Source organism: Rhinolophus ferrumequinum, chromosome 17 (genome assembly GCF_004115265.2).
Source record: "Rhinolophus ferrumequinum isolate MPI-CBG mRhiFer1 chromosome 17, mRhiFer1_v1.p, whole genome shotgun sequence".
Lineage (NCBI taxonomy): Eukaryota > Metazoa > Chordata > Mammalia > Chiroptera > Rhinolophidae > Rhinolophus > Rhinolophus ferrumequinum.
In genome coordinates, this window is record NC_046300.1 from 41226430 (window position 1) to 41251776 (window position 25347).

The window sequence follows — 25347 nt, forward strand, 5'->3', positions numbered from 1 at the left end:
GGAGGAACTGTTGTGGAGGGGCTGACCCTACAGAGCAGGATTCGATTTAGCGAGGCTCTGGTGCCTGCCCAGACTGCCCTTTTGGTGTGTCATCTGTGGAAGCCGCCAGGTGGTGCTCCCATGCTGTCTGAAGGCCACTGGGTATGCCAGCCCTGAGGCCTCTTGGGAGGGGCCCCACTACTGGCCAAGTTTAGCCTCCACTTGTGCCCTGCCCAGGGCCACCTGGCATGAGCCACAAAGCAATCCACAGATGGCCACGGCCTGCACTGGTTTTGGAGGTGCTGAGGAGAAGCTAAACTGTGAACTGAGGCCTGCTGCCACTAGTGCCAGGCTTGGGACTGCTTAGCAAGAGGTCTGGAGCATGCCCAGGCCAGATGCTGCTTGTGTGGGGCTTGTAAACCTTTGAGAGATTTTAGGAAAGTCTGCAGCATGAGCCAAGACAGGCCATCTTTTGTCATAATCTCTGGGTTTTGTCCCCTTTCCTGAAATAGCACTGAAGAGATAAAAGTGAAAGGAGCATCTTTTGTTATTTGTAACAAATTAGTCAACCACACCTGTTTTTGCGAATGAGGTGACTTTTGGAAAGCCCCTAAGGAGGGGGGCTAGTTGCAGAGAACCATGTGATTAGAGGGCTGGAATTTTCAGCCCCAGGCCCCCAACTTCTGATCTCTGGGAAGGGAAGAAGGGCTGGAGGTTGAGTTAATCACCAATGGCCAGGGATTTAGTCAATCATGCCTATGTAAGGAAGCCACCATTTAAAATAAACAACCCTAACTGAAGGGCTTGGGAGAGCTTCCAGGTTGGTGAACACATCAAGATGTCGGGAATGGTGTTCCCAGAGAAGGCATGGAAGCTTGCACGCCTGCCCACATACCTTGCCCTGTGCATCAATTCCATCAGGCTGTTCCTAAGTTGAAATCTTTTATAATAAACTGATAATCTAAAAAGTAGACTGTTTTCCTGAGTTCTGTGAGCTGTTATAGCAAATTACCAAACCCAAGGAAGGGATTGTGGGAACCCAATTTACAAGTATAGCCGGTGAATCAGAAATATCGGAGGCCCATACTTGTAAATGGGATCTGAAATGCAGGCAGTCTTGTGGGACTGAGCCTTAATACGTGGGATCTGACAGTAATTCCAGGTAGATAGGGTCTGAGTTGAACTAAATTGTAAGACATTCAGCTGGTGTCAAAGAATTGGTTGGTGTAGGAAATAGCCCACACATTTAGTGGGAGAAGCGTATAAGTAGTGGTGTTTATAGAAAAACAAGAGTTTTCTTTCACCCTTCCCTCACTTAGGTAAGACAGGAGGGGTGGAGTGGGGAAAATGCCCTTTTCCCAGGTAGGATTAGACTCTGGTACGTTCTTTTCCCCTGTGGAAGGCTCTGAGTTGTTTTTTTTTTTTTTTTTACAAAAATTATTCATCCCCTTAGCCTGCCACATCCATCAGGGGATCTTTCTCAGCTCTTATCTGTGAAAACCTGGAGGGGTTCCTAGAGGTAAAACCTATGAAAGTGTGGGATCTCCCTTAGGCTGTGGCCCCCAGGAGTTTCTCGCTCTTGTACGTCCAGACTCAGGCTCCAGCAAATCCTACCAACTCCAGTGTTTGGCTCCAGTGTTCCTACCAACTCTGGTTCCAGTGGCTTCAGCTTCAGGTAAGCGGATCTCAGCTGTGACTCTGCATTCACTTCTCCCTCCAGATTTTGAGGTGGCAGTAGGCCCTGTAAACTCAGTTCTCTGATGGGCCCAAGAAAAGTCACTGATTTTCAGTTTGTACAACTCTTTCTTGTTGTAAGGACAGGAGCGACAACTTCCAAACTGTTTGAGCTGAAACCAGAAGTCCTTTCCGAAGTATTTTTAAAACTGTGCTAGGCTACTGACGTTTTAGGCAGAAGAACTTTTGATCTTAAAATCCGCAGAATGAAATACCCCATCCCGTTAGAAACAGGGCAGCCTGGGTTTTGGAGTCAGGCAGACCTGTGCTGGAATCCCAGTAGTGTCCCCCTGAGCCTGCTTAATCTCACCACACTCACTTTTTCATCTGTAAACTGGGTGGTTGGAAAGATTCAATGAGGTAATCCATGCATAATACTTAGCATTCTGTCTGGCCCACAGTGAGAGCTACAGATGATCTCCTCCAGTTTTGGAAGCTCCATAGGTCCTGGCAAGGTCTGTTTCAAAGGCTCATGTGGTCAATACCAGAAACCCACTCAGCAGCTGCCAACCTCTTTCCCCACTGCCCATTTCTGCCACCTCTGGGCCAGACACAAAGCTTGAACACTCCCACTGTGCCTGACCCAGATCAAACCCTCCTTGCTACTTAGGGCAAAAGGGGTCAGGCTGACCAGGCTTTAAATCCTCATTCCACCAGTGACTGGCTATGATTCCAGCCAGGCTAACTTCTTTCAACCTCTTTCTTCATCTGTCAGATGCATACGCAAATAACTACCTCACAGGCCAGTTGGTAGCCAAATGAGGAATGCGTGAAAATGTAGCAGTGCTTGGCACAAATGGCAGCCAATAGGTTCCTCAACCTCACCGGGCCTGTTTCTTCTAGTGTGAAATGGGGCTAATAGGATTAGAAATGGTTTTACACTATGCTTGTGTAAACGGTTCATTTAATCAATACTGCAGGAGTAACTGGGGATAAGGGCAGAGTGACCTTGACTCTGTCTGGAGGCCTTAACCAGACAGATAACACAGGAGCTGGGGCTATCTTCTGATACTCAAAAGGTCATTAGGGAAGGGAGAAGGGATGTCATCTGGTGACTCTCACAACACGTATGCACACATACGCAAACACACTCAACCACTGACATTTGTTATTTTATTTTTTTAAAAAGGTTCCAATACAAGGCCCCAGAGTAGTGCATGCAAATCAGTGACCCTTAAACTGTCCATCACTGTCAGATGACCAGCACAATCTACTACCAGTCTGTGACCTGGTAAAGAGACCAGCTTCTCACTTTGAGTCCCATCACCTAACTATGCCAATGTCCAACCTATCACGTGGCTCATGAAGACTCAGGTACATTTTAGTATATGAACAGCAAAGACACATTGAGCTGCAAGTACAATGAGTAAAAGTCTTTAGTGTGTTAGGGAAAAATAAAAACAAGGCATAAAAAGGAAAAGCCAACTTCATTTGATGCCTGAATCCTTAAAGTCTCTTCCATATATGATCTGTATCTAGGGAGATTTGCCAACGCCCTATGAAGAACTTGCTCATTTTCCAACGAAGGGTACCATCTGCCTGAAGGAGTGCAAGAAAGGTGAAATATTCCCATGAGGTAAGAACGTGAAGTTGCGGTTGCAATTCACAGGCCACCTTTTCCCTGACGTTAACCCATCTCTGAAATCCAACTTTGTGCCTGTGTGAATTCTGGGAAATGGTACTGTTGAGGGACAGAGAATTCTAACTCCTGTCACGTCTATGATTAGAGGAGAATATAGCCATGGGAGAATTAAATGGAAGAATTCATGGAAGAGTACAGCCATGGAAGAATTCAATCACATCAGAGGGTTTTAGTTTGGTTTAGGATATTTGAATTTTTTTTTTTTTTTTTAGTTTTAAAAATGTTTCTTACCTGTCTTTCTCAATGCTCTTAGTTACTTACACATGATTGATTTCAGGGGAAGGGTATGTTTAGTAAACCAGTCTTAACTGAAACTATCAGCTAATTAAAAGAGATAGTCTCATAAGAAAATTATGATGAAAAGCAGCATTTAGCTTCTGGAACTACCTGCTTTTTGGTGCAGACAGCTTCCTCCTCTTCAGTCAGAGAGAAATGACAGACTGAGCGAGAGAGGCATGTAGACATCCATAAAACCCTCCAGAATTCCAGCAGGAAGGGAATGGACACCTATAGCAGGCAACATTTTAGATGCCTGATTGCCAACTTGCCAAAACTACCAGTCAGCAAGGTTGGTAACTGGCTGACGTGAGTATCCCACTCACATTCCTTTGTGAACAGAACCCCAATGCAAAGGGTCCACCACAAACCCTCCACCAACTCCCCATTCCCACACCCCTATACAGGACCTTTTCATTCAGCCAAAGATCCAGTGGGTGCTAACGAACTGTGAATAGTGTCAACACAAATACAGATTATTGTAATACCACAATGTTTTTCAAACATTCCCAAGATCAACCGGGGTCTTCCCAGCACGTAACAAAATGAATTGGAGCCCTCACACCAGTAACCAGTGAGAGTCTGACCCAGTCAGTTAAGGGGAATAAAGTGACTAGTGGTCAGTTATTGTTCATTAATTAACAAGTGTAACTGCAGGAACTCTACCCACAGCTGAGCACACTTAGGTATCACGATGTCAGATGTCAGTTAAGGGTTATGTTCCTGTAACCAAAGCACCAGAGCTAAATTAATAATTTCCCTTTTTGTCCTTAATTGATGAAGAGTTCACATACTACAGTGGTACCAAAATGGTTCAGGGTTGTGCCTCTTCTGACACTTTAGTTTCTTAGTGCTAAACATTGGGAAGAAAGTATCTCACCAGTGCCCCAAGTCAGGACAGGGTGAACGAGGAGGGAAGAAGGTTGATCAGCTAGGCTTAGAAATTATATTTATCTTCTGACTTAGGGCAGCTTCCTGACAACATTCCCGACAATGTGCCACAAAAGCTTCCTGGTCACCAATTCCTAAGTTATAGACGGGGCCCTCTGAAGAATTCCAGGTCCATGTAATTTTGCCAAAGCTCTAGAGGTTTCTCCAAGGACAGACAATTGTTCCAGCAGTCATTCAGTTTCAACAGAGCAACATTTGGGTGGAGACTCTTCTCCCAAATATTACTACCTCGATCAACCATAAAGTGAACCACCTCTGTTTTCTAAAAAGCTCACGGTCAGACTCACAGAGCTACCCAGCGCTGGGAGTCTGACTTCCTAAAAGAGACAAACAAGAACTTCAACAGAGGGAAACAGACCCTGGTGAAACCTCGTTCCCCGTTACCCCCTCTTAAAAAGAGGTGCTGGGCTCTCCGGGGTCTAAACTAGTGCCTTCTCAGCAATGCCTCTCCCTTCCATTGCACAGGCAGGATGTACCCAGCAGGGCAGAGGAAGCCCCAAACGAAAGGAAACCACAGTCTAATGGGGACAGACTTCTGCCAGAGTAGAGTAAGGTTTAAAGAAATCCATCTTGTCCGTCCGTCTTGGCTAAAGGAAGGGCCCTATAAAGGCTGCCCTGTAATACTGCATAATGACCAAAGACTAGGTAGGAGCAAATGAACCAGTAGCCATCTCTGGACTGGGCCCAACAGAATTGCATTTAGTTTTATCTCAGTAGTGAAAATTTTAAGTCCTCTAAAGGGAAAACCCAATTAAAAAAAAAACAAAAACAAAATGAAAAAAAAAAACAGGAAAAAACCCCAGCAAATGAATGCTGATTCTTCCTGTTCTAGTTCCCATTTTATTATTCAGCTATAATGGAAAAACCTCCAGATGCACAGCACGAAATAGCAGATTTCCTCCCCTAACCTGTGTGCATCTTAATTCTTACCCTTCCTCCTTCCCATCAACCCCACCAGCCCTCTCTCCTGCTCCACTGGCTCCTGCCAGGCCCTGGACACAACGGTGCCCTGCCCACCGGCTGGTCAGCCAGCGCCCCCCTTCTGTTTGGCCAGGGTGCGCTTCAGCTCCCGCAGGTTCTCCGTCAGCACGTCCACCTCGTCCAGGCGGCCGCATTGCTTGGCGTCAAAGATGTACGCCTTGATGTTATCGATCTGCTGCAGGAGGAGCTCCTCTTCTATGGGCTCCTCGCCCTCAGGCCCACCGTCACTGTCCAGCTCGAAGGGGTTGGTACCGACGGCTTCCTCGAAGGGGTTGCCAGGAACAGGAGGGCTTGCGTGCGTCTGGTGAGGACGCTCGTCTTCCTCCTCGAAAGGGGTGGGTGCTGGGCTGTCTGAGTTAGTGAAGGGATTCCCTTCCACTGCCTCCTCTTCCTCCTCTTCCTCAAAAGGATTGTAATCTTTGAGGATGCGGGATGAAGAGCCGAAAGAAGGCTCTGTAGCAGGAGGGCTGCTAGAGCCCTCTGCAGCCGGGCTGGAGAGGTCCTCCTCCTCAAAGGGGTTTAGGGAGGGGACCCCATGTGACTGCGATGAGGTGCTCTGGGGGAGCAATTCCGGGCCAAGCACTGGGGGCCCAGACCACACTCGGAGGGGCTCGAGAGCTGAGCTGGGTGAAGGGGTCTTGGGAGCCGCACTGCTCTGAATGGGGGAGGAGCCCAGATCCAAAGCATGAGCAAGGTGGGTGCGAGGCTGTCTGCTGGGCTCCAGCTGAAAAGGCCTGACTTCTTGGAAGTCCAGGGACCGGGTCCGTGTGTGCAGGGATGCTGCCTGGAACTGCTCCCTTTCTCGTTCCCACTCACGTTCACATAGCATCTGCAGCTGCTCCCGCTGCAGGTCCTCCTCCTCAGCCTGCTTCCGGGACAGCTCGATGGCCTTCTCTGTCTGCTGCTGGTCGTACTCGTCCTGCAGCTGCTGCAGGTTCTCCTGCAGTGTGCGCACTTCGTCTGTCCGGCCTGCGGCCTTGGCCTGCCTGATAAACGACGTGATGTTGTGGATCTGCTGTAGGAGGGGGTCCGAGTGCTCGCTCTCCCCTTGGCCTCCTGACAGGGCGAGCCAGCCCTCAGCCTTTCTCAAGGGGACATGGCCCCTGCGAAGGGATGCCACCTCCCCATTGGCACGAGATGGCAGGTCCCTCCGCCTTTCCTCAAGCCTTCGCTGGGATTCCAGGGCAGCCTGGGGAGACACCAAAGCCAGAGAAGAAACACAGTTACAGGCCAACAGCAACCACACCGTCAGCTGCCCACTGCCCTCCCTCTAGCCCTGTGCCCGCGAGGCTCCAACTGCCCACCTGAGCACTAAAATAACAACTGCTAAAATCAAGCTATGCTTTTGTTTCAGGGGGAGAGAAGGGGACAAACCCTGATTTTCAACAATGAAATAATGAATAACAGTAAGTTTTTATTTTAAAGTTCTTTTTTTGGGGGGGGAGGGGAACAGGACTTTATTGGGGAACAGTGTGTATTTCCAGGACTTTTTCCAAGTCAAGTTGTTGTCCTTTCAATCTTAGTTATGGAGGGCGCCGTTCAGCTCCAGGTCCAGTTGCCATTGTTAGTTGCAGGGGGTGCAGCCCACCATCCCTTGAGGGATTCGGGGAGTGGAACCGGCAGCCTTGTGGTTGAGAGCCCACACTCCAACCAACTGAGCCATCCGGGAGCTCAGTGGCAGCTCAGCTCAAGGTGCCATGTTCAATCTTAGTTGCAGGGGGTGGAGTCGAGAAATTGAACCAGCAACCTTGAGCTTGAGAGCCCACTGGCCCATGTGGGAATCGAACCGGCAGTCTTTGGCACTAGGAACACGGAGCTCCAACCACCTGAGCCACCGGGCCGGCCCAACAGTAAGTTAAAGATAAAATTTTCTCAATCTTAGTTTCACTGACCGCATACTAGTCTTAAACCTCTGAGGCCCATTACTACTCATTTACATTAGAATCTCACACAGTATTAAATACACATATTATTTTCTGTTTAATAATGCATATTCCAAAGCATTCTACAAAGAACTCCCTGGCGTCTGGGTCCTCTGCAATCTGTACTAAAGAGAGAGAACTGCCAGTCTCTATGGAATCCTGGACAGGAGAAAACCAGTAGACCTCTGAAAGAAAACTAGGACTTGCAGAGAAAACCAAACAATTCTGAGTTCTATAGATGAGGGCGAGGCCAGAACAGAACAGAAGAAAAAGGGAAACTAGAGTGAGAGGTTCTGATTTACAACCTTCCAGGAACCCTTGGCGTTTGCGGTGGCCTCCGTGCTCAGGAGAGCCGCAGGAGGAAGCCAGAAACCAGTGTCCCTGCACTCCACTCACCTGTTTCTCCAGGATCCTCTTCTTCTCCACCTCCTGCTTCAGTGCCTCAAACTGTTCTTTCGTTGGCAGTGACATCAAACCAAGCAACTTTTCCTATAGGGAGTCACAGACAATTTTACACTTAAACCCCTTTAGGAAAAAGTGAACCTTAAGCCCTGTGTTGAGAGTCCACTTAAGCTAAGTCACTCTACCCTCGGACAGTCACATTAATGAGCAGTAGCAGGAAAGGCCCTAACCTTTAAATCAGGCCAGAAAGTCACCTTCCAAACGAGCCTGGCTTTTCCTCTGGCATGACCAACACCGGGCAGTCCAGTTCTGCCCATTCACAATGAGGCCTTTTCCCTGCCTGCCCCATCGGAGCCCCCACCACCCTTTCCTGCTTTACGTCTGTCCACTTTTCAACATACGCTATATGGTTTAGGTGTTTCTTGGTTTGTACTCCTCTGTAGCATATAAGCTTCGTGAGAACAGGGATGTTTGCCTTTTTGCTCATGGCAGACTACTCACCACCTAGCACACACTGCCTGCTACACATAAGCACTCACCACAGGACTGTGGAATATAGTCGCTCATCAAAAGGAGAAAGGGCTTGATTCTCCACATTGGAAAACTAACCCTATAGGACTCTATTAGAGCTGTCATGGAGCCCCAGAGGTGGTTAACTGTGACGCTCACAAGGGGCTTTCTAAGGTAGAGACAATTCAGAGCTAACCACCTAACTCTAGTCTGCTCTTGAACAAGGAGCTGTTTCCTCCCAATCAATGGTCTGGCAGAGTTCTTCAGGAGTAATCCTAAGGAAGAAATGGTACATACACGTATGTCCATCAGGCAATACTCCTAACAGCCAAAAAAGATGGGAATCTATCAAGTGCCCAATGAAAGGGGAATGGTTAAATAAAGGATGGTGCACACGTCAAAGCAGTACTCTGTAGCCATTCAAATGAGAGCAATTTGAGGACTATGTAAAAAAGTACTTATGATATAAAATTCAGTGATAAAAAGAGAAGACATAAATTTGCAAATATACACTAATTATAACTACTTTATATAAGAAATGCAAATGGAAAAAAAAGAAGAAAATATACCAGAATGATGCACGATGGTACTGAGGACATAGGATTAAAAGGAGTTTTTACTGTTCTTTGAAATTCATATTTTTCTCTAAATGTGGCACAATGAATTTATAATCTTAAAAAATAGTAAATGTACAAATAAAAACTAAAGCCATTCGCTTGGTCTTCCTGCGGAGTGGTAGAAGAGCAGGGGTGGCAATGCAACGTTTCTGCCACCCCAGGATGGCGTTACCTGCACAAAAAGTGTCGCTGAGTATCTGATCATCCTCTGCAGCCGCAAAGTGTTTGTATGTGGCGGAGGATCCTGGTTCAAGCCTAAGGTTAAGATCTTCTTACTGAATTGAAACAAACACATCAATGTAACAAGCACCGACAGCCTCAGAAACAAGGCTGAAAAGTCTCTGAGTTGCCAGGCTTGCATGCTGGGAAGATTTGTGGAGGAGACGGGTTAGAGACTCCACTAAAGTGTCCTTGAAGGCAAAGCCTGTTTCTTACCCTTTGGCTTTCCCCAAGGCCTGTAACACAGCACAGGGTGCATGACAAACACTTGGCCATAGAGGGACTGACCACACATGCAGCTTCATGCGTGAGTGACCTGCGCAGCCACACAGGGTCTGGTGCTTAGAAGAGCCCTGGGCTAGGTTTAATATTCTGCTGTCAGTGTCTTAAAATCCTTAATAATTTTGAATAAGGGACTTGCATTTTCATCTTGCACCAGGCCTCACAAATGACAAAGCCAGTCCTGCATGTACAGACAGACAAGGATTTCTCATCTCGTCAGTTCTTTCTCTGAGTCATTGTTGTACCTACACTGCAAAGGGCTGGTTTAACCCCAACAGCCAATCCACAGTTAAAAAGCAGTTGTCCACTTGAAGAAAGAGTCTGAGTTTCCACGCTGGCTCCACCACTTTTCCTAGCTATAGTGCGTTATTTTTTCTCCTATACAATGGGAATGTTAATCCCTACCTCACAGGGTAATTTTGGTAGAATAAATGAGCTATACACTATATGGAAGTATTCAGTGATATCTCCTGGCACACAGCTGGTGTCAGTAAGCTCCTATTCCTTTAATAATAATGAACATTCGAAATCTTTAACTAAAAGTTACTGAGATGAGTGCCAGCGCTGACACCTTCCTCAACCTCCTCCTCACACGTACCACTAACAGCAGGACTCTGGGAAAGCCTCGGTTTGCTAGCCCCCCACCAACGCCCTCAAACAGCACCTCCTCCAGTCAAGGCAGCAAGGGAGACATCACGGAACAGACCTTACCTTAAAGCATCTATTAACTCGTATACTTTTTGCACTTCTACTCGAAGGTCATTGGCATGTTCCAGACTGTAGGTTGTTTCTCCAGCACTAAGGAGGAATCACGGAAATGTTTGAGTTTCATCACACTGACTGGGGAATATAGTGTAAAAGGCCTCTAACTAAGGTTTAAGGCCACACAGAGGGAGACACAACTGGGATTTCCGACTCTTGTATATAATGCAGCGCTCACTCCTTTTCAAAACGTAAGTGTTAATCAACTGGAAGCCACTTTTCAGTTTGCAAACACCATAGGGACAGACTCATGCCTGGGTCTCTGAGGCACAGCTCTTAAACTCAAGGCCAAAATAAATGCAAGTTAATCTGCTTTGGCCTACTTTCCCTAAACAATTTCATTGTATCTAGTAAGATGTATAAAGTAGTTTACTAAATGAGTTTTTATACTACATCAGAGCAGAAAGCCCTTGGCTTTTCTCAAATACTCCCCAGGGACCACAGGAACAAATGGAAAGCTGACACGGGGTCCGCAGTGGGGCAGCACGGCACCATATCTATTGCCCCATGCTTATGGAGCTCGTGAACTGCTCCCGATATGAAAAAAGCACATTGACTCCCGATCAAGAAGGGAGAGGGAGGCACTGCACCGAGGGTGGAGCAGGGGACATCGGGAAGGCCAGAGGCGGCTTAACGCCAGTCTCAGAGAAACAACAGCAGTTATTATGTGGTCTTAGAACTGTTCCTTTAAAAGTCTGTCATTCCCACCAGACTGCTAAAGTCCAAGTGCAGTGATTGTGGCTTCTCATTTTTATATCCTCAGCAACTAGCACATGAGCCAAGCTTCCTCAGTGTTTACTGAGAAGAGAAACATTTCAGAAGATCTTGCAGCAATTAATCTAGCTTCGGCAATGGTCACTCAACTCCCTTTCTGAGACAGCCGCAATTTAAGTGAAATAAGTACACAGGCCTGCTGCATTTACCTATTTTACTATCTATATAACAGTCCTGGCTGGAAAAATACTGGTGTGTGCTGTAATTTGAGGATTCAGTAAAGTTGTTTCATCCCTCACTGCACAGTTTGCAAAAAGAACATCGGGCTAGAATTGAGAAGACTTGTGCTTTGTCTCAAGCTCTCCAAGTCACATGGAAAATAACAAGGTTGGCCCAAATCTGAAATCACTTCCCCTGGTCTCAATCATGTCAACAAATTGCATTTCCCTCAGAGCAAATGTCACATCTGGCGTTATCTTGTTCATTATTTGTTACCTTGGATATGGCATGTGCTAGATTTGGCCCGTGGGCTCAAGTTTGCCCACCCCTGCTATAAAGGAAATGCCTGCTCCCAGCCCTGACAGCTCAGTGTCACCTTGAGGTGGCACTGCCAGTGCTCGCCTCCAGATGCTGCACTTGGCAGTGGTGCCTATTGTCCAAGGCCCTCTCCAAACCTGCTCATCTGGGGTCACCTGAACATGGCTACAGAGGATAGTAATGTGTGCCACGAAAATACAGACATGACAAAGATTCGCGGCAGTCAGTCACAGAAGACAAGCATGGCCAGAGTTAAGATTTTCATTTTCAGCTACTGAAGATTTGAACTAAAATACCAGAAAAGAGTCATTGAATTAGAAAAACAGAAAACAGCTTACTTTAATGATGCTGCCATCTTGATGTATTCAGGAGCTTTTTGGTCAACTTTCTCCATGCAAAGGCGTAATTTCTAAGAAGGGAAAAGAAGATTAGTGATGCTCTCAAGGCACAGAAAAGCCTGCCCAGAAGTTATGCTGCATCAACAGAAATATATTTTAAATGTGCAGTTTTCCAAAATGTAAAAATGCAGAGAGTGTTTTTTTGTTTTGTTTTTGCTATTATCAATTTCCTGAGTTACAGACCTACTTTACAAGCAGAAAATTTTGCAGGAAGGAAAGAGAGAACAAAATTTTTGACTGGATGTTTTTGACAGGAGCAAGGTCTTTCAGGACACAAGCCAGAGTTTATCAAGGCAAAGAAAAGGAACTAGTTGCTACATTCTTTCTCTGCCAGGTGATGCAAGACAGCAGCATAAGGCATCTGCAGGGCTGACTTCAAAAAAGAAGGAAGCAAAAAGCACAGTTGCTATTTATAAAAATGAGTTATCAGGTCATAGACTCCACATAAAGGACGGATAATGCCTACATCTGCAGCTCAGCACAGGGTTGAATTAACACCATTTCTAGTAGCCTGAGTCGTTTCACGGTGATTCCAGAAACACAGCCATGACCTGCAGAATGGCTAGCAGTGACCATTTAGTGATCAAATATACAGTCTTCTACTCAGTTTTGCATGAGTTGCTTCCTCTGCCCGGGCTCATCTCCTCCTCCCCATCTCCTACCGCCTCCCTGCCCCACCTCCACCTGGCGAATCCTTCTTAGCTTGCAGGTCTCACCTGGCCAGTAGGAGGCCCGGCCAGTCTGACCCTAAATCCCAAGTTTTTGTACTACACTATGTTCCTCTCAAAGAAGCACCTATTAAAGGTGTTCTGAGGTCACTGGTTGTAACGAGAGCTGAGGCATGGGAGTGGATTTAAAAGGGGGAAGCCCTGAGCCTATGGGCAGTTATACAAACTTGTAAAGACCGAAGCTGAAGCTCCCAGGTGAGTGTCATGGGACTCTTCTGGCCCACTGTTCACCACCAGCTCCAGCTTCTGCCCTCACCCCCAGGACCTGTCCACACCATCTGGCAGCCATCCTTTCTCCTCTTATCTCTGGGCCACCAAAGCCTCCAACCTCTGCTTTCAAGAGGGCAAGGAGAGGCGAAGGAACAAGTTTGTGGCAACACACCCAGGATGACTCTGTGACTCACCCAGGGCACTAGCTAGGAAATCATACCATGGCCTTTAGCAGAAACTAACAATGATTCAAAGGAACAACTTCCCAAAGCATTCTCCAAACTCTGCAGGCATGTATGTAATGAAGAGCCAAATCTGCCTCTCGAATCAGACCCAGGACCACACACAATGAGTCACCTCATAGAGTTTCACAATGTCCGGGGTGTGCTCCTTCTCATCCATCTGTTGCTCTCTCTTGAGCAGCGTGTCCTTGCAATGTGTGCAGCAGCGGATCCTGTCGTCATCCTTCTCGTCCAAGACGGAGCTCACGCTGCTCATGCTGCTAATGCTGCCCCGGCGGGAGCCATGCACACTGTTGGGTGACTGGCTGGGGCTGGTGTGGGTGCTCAGGGAATCCTTGCTGACACTGGTGAGCTTGTCTGGAAAGCACAACACAGGACAGGCAGCAGTGAGCCCACAGCCTCCAATCACCCCACTGCCCTCAACAGGAGGGGAGTCCACGTGCTGATGGGGTAAGAGCAGGATCTGCCCGTGGCAAGAAGTATCCACACTTCTGCTTTCCTGGAGTCAGGGTCTGCAGTGGGAAGGACTCCCACTGTCAGCCAGGAAAGAGCCAGAAACCTAGGACGGTCTGTCTTTGAGGGCGTGAGGCCCACCCCAATCTGGCCTTACCACCTACTGCCCTCCTCCATTTGCCATGCCTCAGACCCAACCCATGTCCTCCCTAGACTGTGCTGACAGCCTTCCCCACTCCCAAACACCTGCCTCCTACCCTTTCCAAAGCTCAGCTTAAATGGCACGTCCTCCAGGAAGCCCTCCCTTATTCCTTAAGGCAAAAATGATCTGCCCTTTCTATCAGCACTCCCTACCACGTCACCCCTCTTGGAGAACTTTCCACTCTATGTACACCCCAGAGCTGCCCAAGGAATCTGTGACTCTTTGAGGGCAGAAACTGTTCATACTTGTTCATAATTGTACCCCTACATATATATATATAACAGGGCCACCCCATAGCAGCTTCCCAGTAAATGTTGATTAATTAGCCCAAGAGAACAAAGATGAATAGTGTCCCAAAATCATAGCTTACGAAGTCTCGGACAAGACGGAAAGCTGGTCTCGGGGAGAAAGGGAAAGTATCCGGGTAATATGTGCCCAGGGGAGTCCGAGCTGGACAGAGGAAGCATCTGCTTCTGTCCCACATTGTCCAGACGCCCCACGGCCAACAGCACATGCACAGTCAGTGGATCTCTCCAGAGTCGTAAAACCACCCCAAAGGTCCCAGAATTGACCAAAAGCCCATTAGTTCACCTTTAGCAACTTTTAACCAGCTGAGATTCAAAGTTCTGGACATCTGGTTCCCCCTAACCTTTGGAGCCTCATCCCCTAATTCTCACATGTCCTCCACATTCCCCCAACTATTCTGTTTGCTCATCCACTAACCTTCCCTAGGACCTTTCCAAATTCCACGCCTTTGGTCCTGCTCTTTACCCAGGATGCCCTCCTGCCCTACCTCTTTGCATCATCTTTCAAGGCTCTTCTAGAACATCACCTCCTGATCCTGAGCACCCACGCTTTCGCTCTCCCCCGCCGCCACAGCACTCGCTGTCTCTGCTATTATGACACGACAGTCTGGTCTGTATGATGATGGCTGTGACTTTTATCTCAAAGGAAAGGATTAGCCTGCTGCTTATTTTTCAAGACCCTCTCCGATAGTCTCCTCTCAAAGCCTCCCCGGCCACTTCCAAGCAGAGCTGATAAAGATTTGGTCAGCTCTCCTGGATGCCTGATGCGCCTTCTCTCATACTTCTTTATAAAGCAATTATTTGTGTATGAGTCTGTCCCCTGCTAGATGCTAGACCCCCTGGAAGAATGGACGATGCCTTATAGACCAGAGGTGGGCAAACATGACCTATAATCCAAGTTCAGCCTGTTTTTGTATGGCCCTTGCGCTAAGTATGGTTATTATATTTTTAAAAGGTTGTTTTAAAAAAGAAGAAATGTCACAGAGACCATATGTAGCTCACTAAGCTAAAATACTTACTATCTGATCTTTTACAAAAAAAAAGTTTGCCAACCCATTACAGACCATTTTATCCCTGGCCCCCTAGCACAGTGCCTAGTCTGTAGAGGGTTTCAGGGAATCAACAGGTAAATGAACGAAGAGCCCATGGCCATTAATTTAAACAAAAAAGTTCAAAAAATCACCCAGTGGTGAAGAGTAAACAGATAGTCTCAGGAGGAGATCAGGGCCCAGGGACCCACCTCCATTTTACCTACTTGCCAAGGGAAGGCTGATGAGCTCCATACACTTCTTGCACATAATAGACCCGCAGAGGCGGCAGTGGTGACGGCGGTTACGGATGCTAAACTTATTCCCACAGTCTGGACAAAAAGGGACATCCTGGTCATTGACCCAAGGCACCACGGACTTCTCTATTGCTTTGAGAAGAACAAAACAAAAACCAAACAAACAAAAAACAAGCCATTTAAAAAGAGATTTGGTCAGGGAGAAAGATAAATAGAATGAATGTGAGCAAAGTTCTAGAGTTACCTCGGATCTTAGCCGACTCAGTATTCGTTCTGTCAAATGCAGTGAGCTGACAGGGAGATAACAGTGCCAAATGCAATTAGTCAGGTGATGGATACACTTTCCACAAGCAAGAGGCAAGTGGAAATGACCACATTTGCATTTCTCAAGTCTCATCTGTCACCCCAACCCCACAAAGTTCCAAAAGCAATTTCACATGGGATAATCTAGAAGGTACCTCCCTTTGCATGACCTACTTCCAATCTCTTTATTGTCAGTTAGCGCTTCAAGCAATAACCAGGGGTGGGTCAAGATGTGGGCGGGGGACTGAAAGCAGTGGGGAACTCTTGATTCTCCACAGTGCTCCTGGACAATGCAAGTGGCCACCCATTTCTGCCCTGCAAAGTCCTCATATAGAACTGTACCAGTCGTTGCTATCATGCCCACCACACAATCTAGCTTATACACGACAAGCATTTCTAGGGTCAAAGTCAAACAGAGTGACCATATTATGAAAGACACACTCTCATACTACAGAACGAGAAGGCCCAGCTAAGATGTCCCCACACTGCATGCTGGACCCAGCTGAGTGCTCCTCACAGACACCAGCTTCTCTGCCGACACGTGGTGTCACACACCAGGCTCCATTGTGTGATCGTGCCTGGGACACGCAGGAGAGGAATCTGAAGGCAGAAAGGCCTTCCAGCAACCAAGTGGGCTTCATAGGGAGGAAAAAGGAAGCTGCATATGTGACAAGTCTGTCGACCTGGGCCATTCCCTCCAATAAGGGCGTTTCTCTGCCAGTATCAGATATATACAATATACAGCATACAACATGCTACAGAAACGTCATTTTCCCCCCCCAGAAAATTTATACTTGTTGAAAAAATGTTTTAAAACAACAAAATTTACCTTCTCTAACCTGATTATTAATTTATTGACTTCAACAACATAGTGGTCAATCCTGGCAGCTCGGTGTTTTTTGAAGTCAGAAAGATGGCTTCTCACAGCTCCTAGAAAAGTAGGTGGGGAAATAAATGACTTGTCATTTCTCTATGGAAGCCTCTTTGTCTTGCTGCTTATCCTCAATACATTTCAAAAGCAAGTAAAAATTCTAGGATTTTAGAGTCTTACTAAAAATTTAAAAAACTAGGAAAGCGTCCAAGTATCTTTTCTCCTCTAACCATACTCTTCACATCTAAATTTTAGTTTCAAGTTCTTAGGGATGACCATAAATATTAACTTCTAAACTCTGCTGTTCTCTTGACCTTTTCATAATTTGTGACTTCCTTCAGTTGTTTAAACAGGCTAGTTAGTCTAAAAATCACCCAGATAATTTAACATTGGCAATCATGAAATAAGCTATCCAAGCACTAATAAGAATTCACATGCTTGAAATTTCTCCTTCGTTTCTAATTGGCTTTTCAGGTGTAACTCATAATTACATGTGTATAGTATTATTTTTAAAGTCATTTTCTCCTGCCATGATGGAAATGTTTTTACTCTCCAATATGGTTGCCACTAGCCACATACGGAGACTGAGCACTTGAAATGCGGCTAGTGTGTGGGTGAAGAACTCACTTTTAATTTTAAGTTTAAATGGCCACATATAGTTAGTGGCTATCATATTGGACAGTGCAGTTCTAGGACTTTCCTCATCCAAAAAAACATATTCTATAGTGGCACTCTAAGAATACGGTAAGATGACCCTGGGTAAATAACATTTCCCTTCTTAGAACCTGTTTCCTCATCTACAAATGGGAATGAACGCCACTACCCATTCTACCTCACACGGCTATGGTGAAAGGTAAACAAGATAATGAGTATGAAAGTATAATAAAGCACTATGAAGGGATCATTCTTTATCCATTGCAGGGACAGAAAATATTATATTCATGATTGTTATCATTCAACAGTTAAAGGACATGTAAGATTAGTGAGCTCAGCTCTGTGTGGCATGATCTTTTGGTAATAGGTTTATTGGGATATTATTCACATACATACAATTCACTATTTAAAGCATATAAAGTCAATAGTTTTCAGTATACTCAGAGTTGTGCAACCTCACCAAAATATATTTTAGAATATTTTCATCACCCCCCCAAAAGGTGATTATTTTGAAAATAAGTAAATTAAACTATAATTATGTGTTTCAGAAAATAAAGTTGTACAAACCAGTGCCTCTCACTAGGCAGGTAATATCCTGCGTGAGAGGAGACAGCCCAGTCAATGGAAATCCGTGCCTGGGCTGATGTCACAGACCTGGATTTCTACCTCAGTTCTGCAGTTTCCTGGATGTCTGACCCTGGGCAGGTCCACAAGGGGTGCAGGGAGGATTAAATGAGAGCACACCTGGAAAGCATTTAGTGTACTACCTAACACAATGCAGATGCTCAGCTCATTCTCGTCCATTTTCTCCCCCACCACTAGGACATAAGGTCTGCAAGAAACGTAGACCATTCTGGTTTACTGATGCCTCCTCAGCCAACTCTTAAAACATCATCTAAAGATCTCAACAAACATTTGCTGAGTAAAGAAATTGAATTTCTTACCAAGCTCCTGGGGTTCCCACATGTAAGGATCAACCCCTCCATAACTGAAAGACTCATATCCTTGGGTCCCTGATTCGGCTCGGTCCTCTCCTTCTCGTTTCAACAGCCTGTTCTTTGCTTTCTTAGCCTTCTGGACAAGACCTCAAAAAATGGAACAAACATCACAAATGACTCTATGAACACCCTGTAAAGAGTCAAGGGAAATCGCAAAACCCAAGTTGAAGAAATAATTATGCTTTGTATAAAAAGGCTCAAGAAATTTTGGACCCCAAATAAAATGCAATGATAATCATATAACCACTGTATTACAAATACCACAGAGCAATCCATTCGCTTGTCCGTATTACCAGTAAGTTGGTTTATGTGGTCAGTATATAGCTAAATGACTGCTCACTGCCAAATGTAAGAGCCCAGTTAAATAGAAGTATTAAAATCAAATTCAGTGAGAGGAACACGGTGATGGAAGTGTGTTTTTCTGTATCTTAATTGGGGAGATAGTTAAATAGGTATATATGTTTTTCAAAACTCACTGAATTGTACACTTAAAAACTTATATGTAAACTATACCTGAATTAAAATACAGTTTTTTAAAAATAAAATTCTACAGTACTAATTCATTTACTCTAGGGACTCATGAGGAAACACTTCTTATTTATCTCCAAGATGAGATTCAGCCAAACCAACATCCCTGGGCTGCTATTCCCCATAATGCTTAACTGTACGTAAAGTTCTTCTTTCCCTACACACTTACTGAATGGATGTATGAGAATATTGGCAAAGAGCTTCAAGAAACAGATATAACACCTACAACATAACACAAAGGGAACTAGACTTGGTAAGAAGAGCAAATGAAGTTTCCCTGAATTGGTTCATTGTATGTACCAGGCACAAAGCAAAGTGCTTTCAAATACATTATACCAGTTCATGCACACATTATAAAGCAGGTGGTATTCCTACTTACCAATAAGGACATGACATCAAAGAGAGGGAAAAATTTGCTTCACCCAAGATCACAGAGCTAATAAGCAGCAGGACTGGAACTGGAAACCTTGTAAGTCTAAAACAAGTGCCCCAGCTCTCTCCACCCAGCACTGATTTGAATACTATGCCTCTGCAAAATAGGGCTTCCACCACCTTTGCTGAGGTGAGAGGACTGTTAATGGAATAACACTCAACTGGTGGGAAAAGAATTCTCAATCCTGTTGCTCTCATCAATGTTCTTAAATCTTAGGTGACTGCTATCCCTTCTGCCACTAGAAAATACCAGATATAATAAAAAATGATATATGCGTAATTTTTTTTACATTTAATAGATCAATACTTCATGGAGTTCCCATGATTCTGAAGTGCTCTGTCACTTGAATAACACTAAAAACACTGCCACTGCTTTTCAAAAATATAGGTAAATGTAGATAGGGAGGGGCTGGCAGGTAGGAGGTGAAATTGATAAGGTTATATAGACATGTCTTTGTTAGACAGTCAGACTAATAAGCAAATTCCTTGATTATCAGTCACTGTGATATAGCTTTCTCCAACCGGAAAAATAAGGTCCACCAGAACTAAAGGACATCCTCTAAAATACAAGGTCTGACAATTCAATTTGCGAACTCATCCTAGAAAAAGTGCTGCATACCTCATGGGTGAATATCACTACGGTCACCTTCGAAGTACTCCCCTTGGGAAGCTATGCACCGACACCAGCGCCTAGTTCACCCTTCAAGGCAATTTTGGAACTCTCTTTCTGGAATGGCCATCAGAGCTGTTGTATTACCCTTGATGTCCTGAATGTCATCAAAATGTCTTCCTTTCAATAGTTCCTTTATCTTCACGTAAAGAAAGAAGTCATTGGGGGCCAGATCAGGTGAGTAGGGAGGGTGTTCCAATACAGTTATTTGTTTACTGGCTAAAAACTCTCTCACAGACAGTGCCGTGAGCTGGTGCCTTGTCGTGATGCAAGAGCCATAAATTGTTGGTGAAAAGTTCAGGCTATCTAACTTTTTCACGCAGCCTTTTCAGCACTTCTAAATACTAGGTTAACTGTTTGTCCAGTTGGTACAAATTCATAATGAATAATCCCTCTGATATCAAAAAAGGTTAGCAACGTTGCAACAAGTTCACAAACTTAATTATGAGACTTTGTACATTAGTCTTTCTTAACAACAGTGAAGAGGACAGTGTCTGATGTAAATAAAGAGTCTAACAGACAGAAAATTGGAGTTAGCAAACACCAATTCATTTCTGCAAACAAGACTAAACTATGTCAAGTTAAACAGGCAATCCATGCCATTTTACCACTGTAAGAGGCATAGAAAAACTGTCTGGCAACCTTCCCAGGGTGGGTGTAGCCCTTTCAGAGGGGCCAATTAAGAACAATCCCATATGTTTTTTAAAACACAAAGCAAAAGCAAATTCTCAACCACTTTTTCTTCTACTGACTGTAGATATGCTAAACTGAAGCTGAACCATGTCTCGGACCCAAACCCACTGACCACTTTTTAGTAATGTCAAGTTTAAATTTTCTTTTTTAAACTGCCTCCAAAACCTGAAACCATTTCACTTTCACTTTAGGCAAGTGAAATGTTAAAACCAAGGTCCCCTCTTTTGGTTTTAACATTTCACTTGCCTAAACTAGCAATGTCACAAAATTTCTAAGAATCAAAAGACCAAATGGAGAGGTGATCTGCTTTTCAAAGGATTTTCTCAAAAATCTTTGATGTCAATCTTTAAAACTTTACTTTCCTGATTCTGAAACACATAATCAAGAATTCCTTCCCTACTAAAGAATGCTTAACTCAATTTAGTTCTTCTGAGGTAGAGATGGGGGGAAAAAGGAGGGAGAAAAACAAGTGAATACTTGCAAGTTTCTTTTACAAGAAACAAAATTTCTACTCTATTTAGTATTCTCTAAATAGATTCCCATGTCTATTATTCCCTAAATAACCTTAAACATTTTTCTTCTAATAAAAGGGTTATCAGAGGAATCGGAGGACATTCTACCACCTCTCTACCCACTGGCATCAAAGTCTTAGTCGTCTCAGAGTACATGACGCGGTTCAGCTAAGACTGGACACTCATTGAAAATCATGGAGGCCATTCAATTGTCCAAAGGAACTTAGATAATCAGTTTGTTTGTTTGTTTGTTTTCCAGCTGCAGCACATGCGGGAATTGGAATTCAGGGCCTCACATCATCAGTGATCTCATGTGGAAAGAGCAGCAGTAGTCTCAGAGGTGATAGAAGACATGGGTTCAAGGCTTAGCTCTTGAATTCAATTCCTCTGTGACTTTGAGTAAGTTATTCAACTTCTCTGAGCCTCACTTTTTCTCTGTAAGATGAGCCCAACCACCCTACTGCAGGGTGAATCAAATGAAATTATATGTGAAAGAACTCTGAAAACTATAAAGCGCAAACAGCATTTTTGGGGGGAGAGGGCGGAGAGCTTCTAACAGTTATGGCTCTGCTCCAGCCAGAACCCACCTGGTCATCACCGTCTTCAGGATTTTGAAACTGTTTTACTTTGTCATGCTTTTGAAAAGAAGTTGTTAATGCTTTCAGCAATTCTTTTTTTCTGAACTGAAAAATATGACATAGAGTGTGACTATTTGATTACCGGGTACATATGACTCATATGTGCGGAGGCCAAAGTACACATACCACATTTCCCGGAAAATAAGACCGGGTCTTACATTAATTTTTGCTCCAAAAGACGCATTAGGGCTTATGTTCAGGGGATGTCATCCTGAAAAATCATGCTAGGGCTTAGGTCTTATTTTCGGGGAAACATGGTAGGAATACATGATCATTCCTTTCTGTCCCACCCAACAAAGACTTGTGAAAACAGCATCCAGATCTTTTCAGTCGCATTGCCTTCAGAAATGCGACCAGATGTAAGGTTAGCCGAAAACGAAAAAGTGAGTTCCAAGGCAGTGGCATCATAGTTAGGGGTTAGAATCTGAAGTCCAGGAAATGAATGCTGTTTAGTCAAAATTTCTGCAACTCTCCAACACCTGAGCCCTTGAAAGCTCAAATAGTAAGTTTTAATTTTCGGGGTCGTTTTTCTTTGCTTTTCAACTATGACCTTCCTTTACCTGAGCTGCAGAGGACAAGGTCTAGTTGAAAAAAGAAGAATGGCAGGAAGGCTTGAATTTATGACAAGTAAATGAGTCAACAATGTGCCTCCACTTGCATAGCAAAGGAAAAGAATTCCACTCCAAAACCCTCGGAGGCTGGCAATGAGACAATTCAGTCAGCAGAGCACAGTAACTACATTTATTAGGTTCAAAGCCGGGCTCTGCCTCATTGTGTGACTTTAGGCAGGTTATCTAATCTCTGTGTCTGATACCCTCATCAGTAAAATGGGGCTCATCGCAGCATAGCTATTGTGAGGATTAAATGAAGTTAATTCATGGGAAGACTTTGAACAAAGCCTGGCACGTGGTAAGCGCTAGATAAATGTTTGTGGCTATTGTTATCCATTTATGATTGTTAATATCATGTTCCAGAGGCAACATAGAAGCTGATGAAAACCACCCCAGGAGTTCAAGCTCCCACGAACAGAACGGGATAAGCAAACTCCTCGCCTCTTACTTTTAATTTGCCCTTTGACATCATGGTCTTCCCCGGAGTGCTCTTCTTCATAATGGGACTGAAGCTGATAGAAAGACTGTAGGTCCTTCAGGCACAAAGGGCAGAGGAAGCCCTCCCTCACTTCTCCTGGGTCATCCAGAGAGGCCATGACAGTGTCCCTCTCAACCCGCACAAGGCAGGAGCCTCATGCCAACCCTCAGCTGGATTCCTCCGCAAAGGACCAGGGCTCCCGCAGCATTAACTTAACCAGGCAGCACACAGATGATGTGCAAGTGGTATCATGGCCCTGGGCGAGGTTTCCTCACTGGAGTCCGTGGGAGAAGCCTTAAGAAAGGAAAGAAGAAGGGGCGGGGGAAAGCCAATCAGGCAAATTAGCAGCAATTCAGAATTCTCTTTGTTCTTTCCATCATTCAACAAGGATACTTAATGTTTGTTCAGTACATGTTTGAGAACGCAAACTGCTTTCTCAAATCCTTAGACCAAAACATAAAACCATCTAAGATAGAAGAACATCACAGGACAACGGCAGCTCAATAAAGTGGGAAGCACAGATGCTTGAAGATACGAAAGGAAAATTCAACTTCAACAGCAAACACAATACCCAGGCAATTCTCTAACATTCATTCCAAATGATCCAACTTCATAATCTGTAGATCATAGGAGTAATGTCTGAAGTATTTATCAACAAATAGGAGTTTTTCTTGAACTCTCTGTATTTTGATCATTGATTCAATCACATCTATTGAGCTCTTGCACCAATGTCAAAAATACAACAATAAAAAAGAGATAGTGCCTGCCCTAATAAACAAAACAAAAATCCCTACCTCAGTCTAAGGAGGAGCATTAGAAACCTAGTGGTCAAAAAGAAAAATCTATTTTGTGTTTTATACTTGTAAAGCACTTTCTCTCCAATGAACTTACTATATTTTATAAACCAGTAGTGACAGTTGAGCAGGAAGCCAAAAGTTCTCACAGCTTTAAAAATCAAAGGATTTCGTGCTTAAACAATTCAGGGCTTAGTAAGTTACAGTTTCAGTTTTCTTGGGCCATGGCAAAGTCACTTCCAATGTCACCTCAGAAAGACTCCCGGTCATAAGGAGAACCCAGACCACAAAACCACTTCACAAAAGCAGAGAAATTTCTCCCCAAGAGCTTGAGTTCACTAACCACAGTAGAGAGTAAGGGGGACTGTATGACCCTCAGGTTAGACGGACCACTGCGTAGAGGGCCACTGAGGTGGGACGGCCTGGTCCTCAAACCTGAAGGGTGGCAGTGACCCAGAAAATAAACAAAGTCTGTTTCTTTCCTCTAGCTGAGAAACCCAATGACTATATATAAGCAAATCTCACCGCGTTTCCAGATAGTCACTGAAATAGCAGCTCCAGTTCTCTTCCCACCCAGTGGTTCATCTGACACCCTGACTCTGACAGCCCCCTTCTGTTCTGTGAATTCACCCTTAATACCGCAAATCAAACACACACACACCCTTCACATCTCCATCCAACCTCACTTCCTCAAGGAAATGCCTCTGACTTGAGGCCTCCTCCCATCTGACAGCCCCTGCACTTCTACACAGCACTGATCTCAATCTATAATCACAAGTGTATAAAGTAACTGAACACATGAGACTGGAAGCTCGGTGAGGGCAGATTCCATGTCTGTTTTTCCACCACCATATCCCCAAGGTCTGGCACAATGTTTGGCACAAACTACAAGAAACACAATGAATGAACTGTAAGATCAGACAACCAAACACACACCACAAACCAAAGAAATCTACCACAAACCACCAAGCCAAACCCCACAACCATAACGTATGCAAGCCCACACTGTACACCGAGCAAAACATAAAAATAAAACCTACGTATTCTGCACCTATACGTTCAGCCGATGCCGCAGAGACAGCCGCACTCATCACAGCCTCACGACCGCACACAACCCGCCTCCACCTCACTCAACACGATTAGGCACACGTCGCAAAAGTACACACAACGTGAAAGACTCACCCGCGCAGGGCAGACATGACAACTTCACACATCGCACAGACGCCACACCAAACGTTACAAACAACACAAAAACTCAGACCCCAAACGCCTCAACCTCACACAATCAGAGAACCAAACACAACCACCCGGGAGACGACCACCCACCCACCCCTCAGCCGCACAACCACACACAACTGTACACGCCCCGCGACACCACACACCCAAACAGAGCCCACTCAACGCAAGCACACACGAGCGAACAGCAAGACCCGAAAGCCACCTCCTCCACTACGCATGTCACACCCACCCCAACCTCACGGTCCCACACCCGCTCGGCCGCCCGTCTCGGTGCCCGAAGAGAGCAGCGCCCGGCCCCTTAGGCCCAGTCCAACCCTCGGTAACCGGCCAGTCTCCCGCGGGCTCGCAGGCCTTTCCAGACCTTGGCACGGGCTCTGGGCCTCCACGGTTCATCACACCGGCGCGGCCGCCATCTCCATCGGTTACTTGGCGCTCGGCAGGCGCTCCTGTGGCAGCACCGAAACCGGAAGACAGGCTGACAGACGCCCACGGAGCGCCGAGTCTTCCAGCGCGCGAAAGGGGCCGCGACAGATTCCAAAAGCGCTGGGCGACCGGCGGCTTCTGCGCAGGCGCTG

The 25347-nt window shown here is 45.3% G+C and overlaps 1 protein-coding gene across 2 annotated transcripts; it reads right to left on the reverse strand.

Moving 5' to 3' along the window:
• Positions 1 to 2812: 2812 nt before the first annotated feature.
• Positions 2813 to 25323, reverse strand: RBSN (rabenosyn, RAB effector). 2 transcript variants are annotated; one of them, XM_033132647.1, is made up of 12 exons: positions 25134 to 25323; positions 22710 to 23033; positions 18124 to 18253; positions 16484 to 16584; positions 15596 to 15641; positions 15322 to 15483; positions 13222 to 13463; positions 11867 to 11937; positions 10227 to 10313; positions 9187 to 9289; positions 7882 to 7974; positions 2813 to 6752 (listed from the first exon to the last, which is right to left on the reverse strand). In XM_033132647.1, exons 2-12 carry the CDS (start codon positions 22758 to 22760, stop codon positions 5607 to 5609), a joined length of 2232 nt encoding a protein of 743 aa, XP_032988538.1. In that variant the 5' UTR covers positions 22761 to 23033; positions 25134 to 25323; the 3' UTR covers positions 2813 to 5606. The 2 variants fall into 2 exon arrangements, with proteins under 2 accessions (XP_032988538.1, XP_032988537.1); XM_033132646.1 differs by having other exon boundaries at positions 18124 to 18264; positions 25134 to 25322.
• Positions 25324 to 25347: the final 24 nt, after the last annotated feature.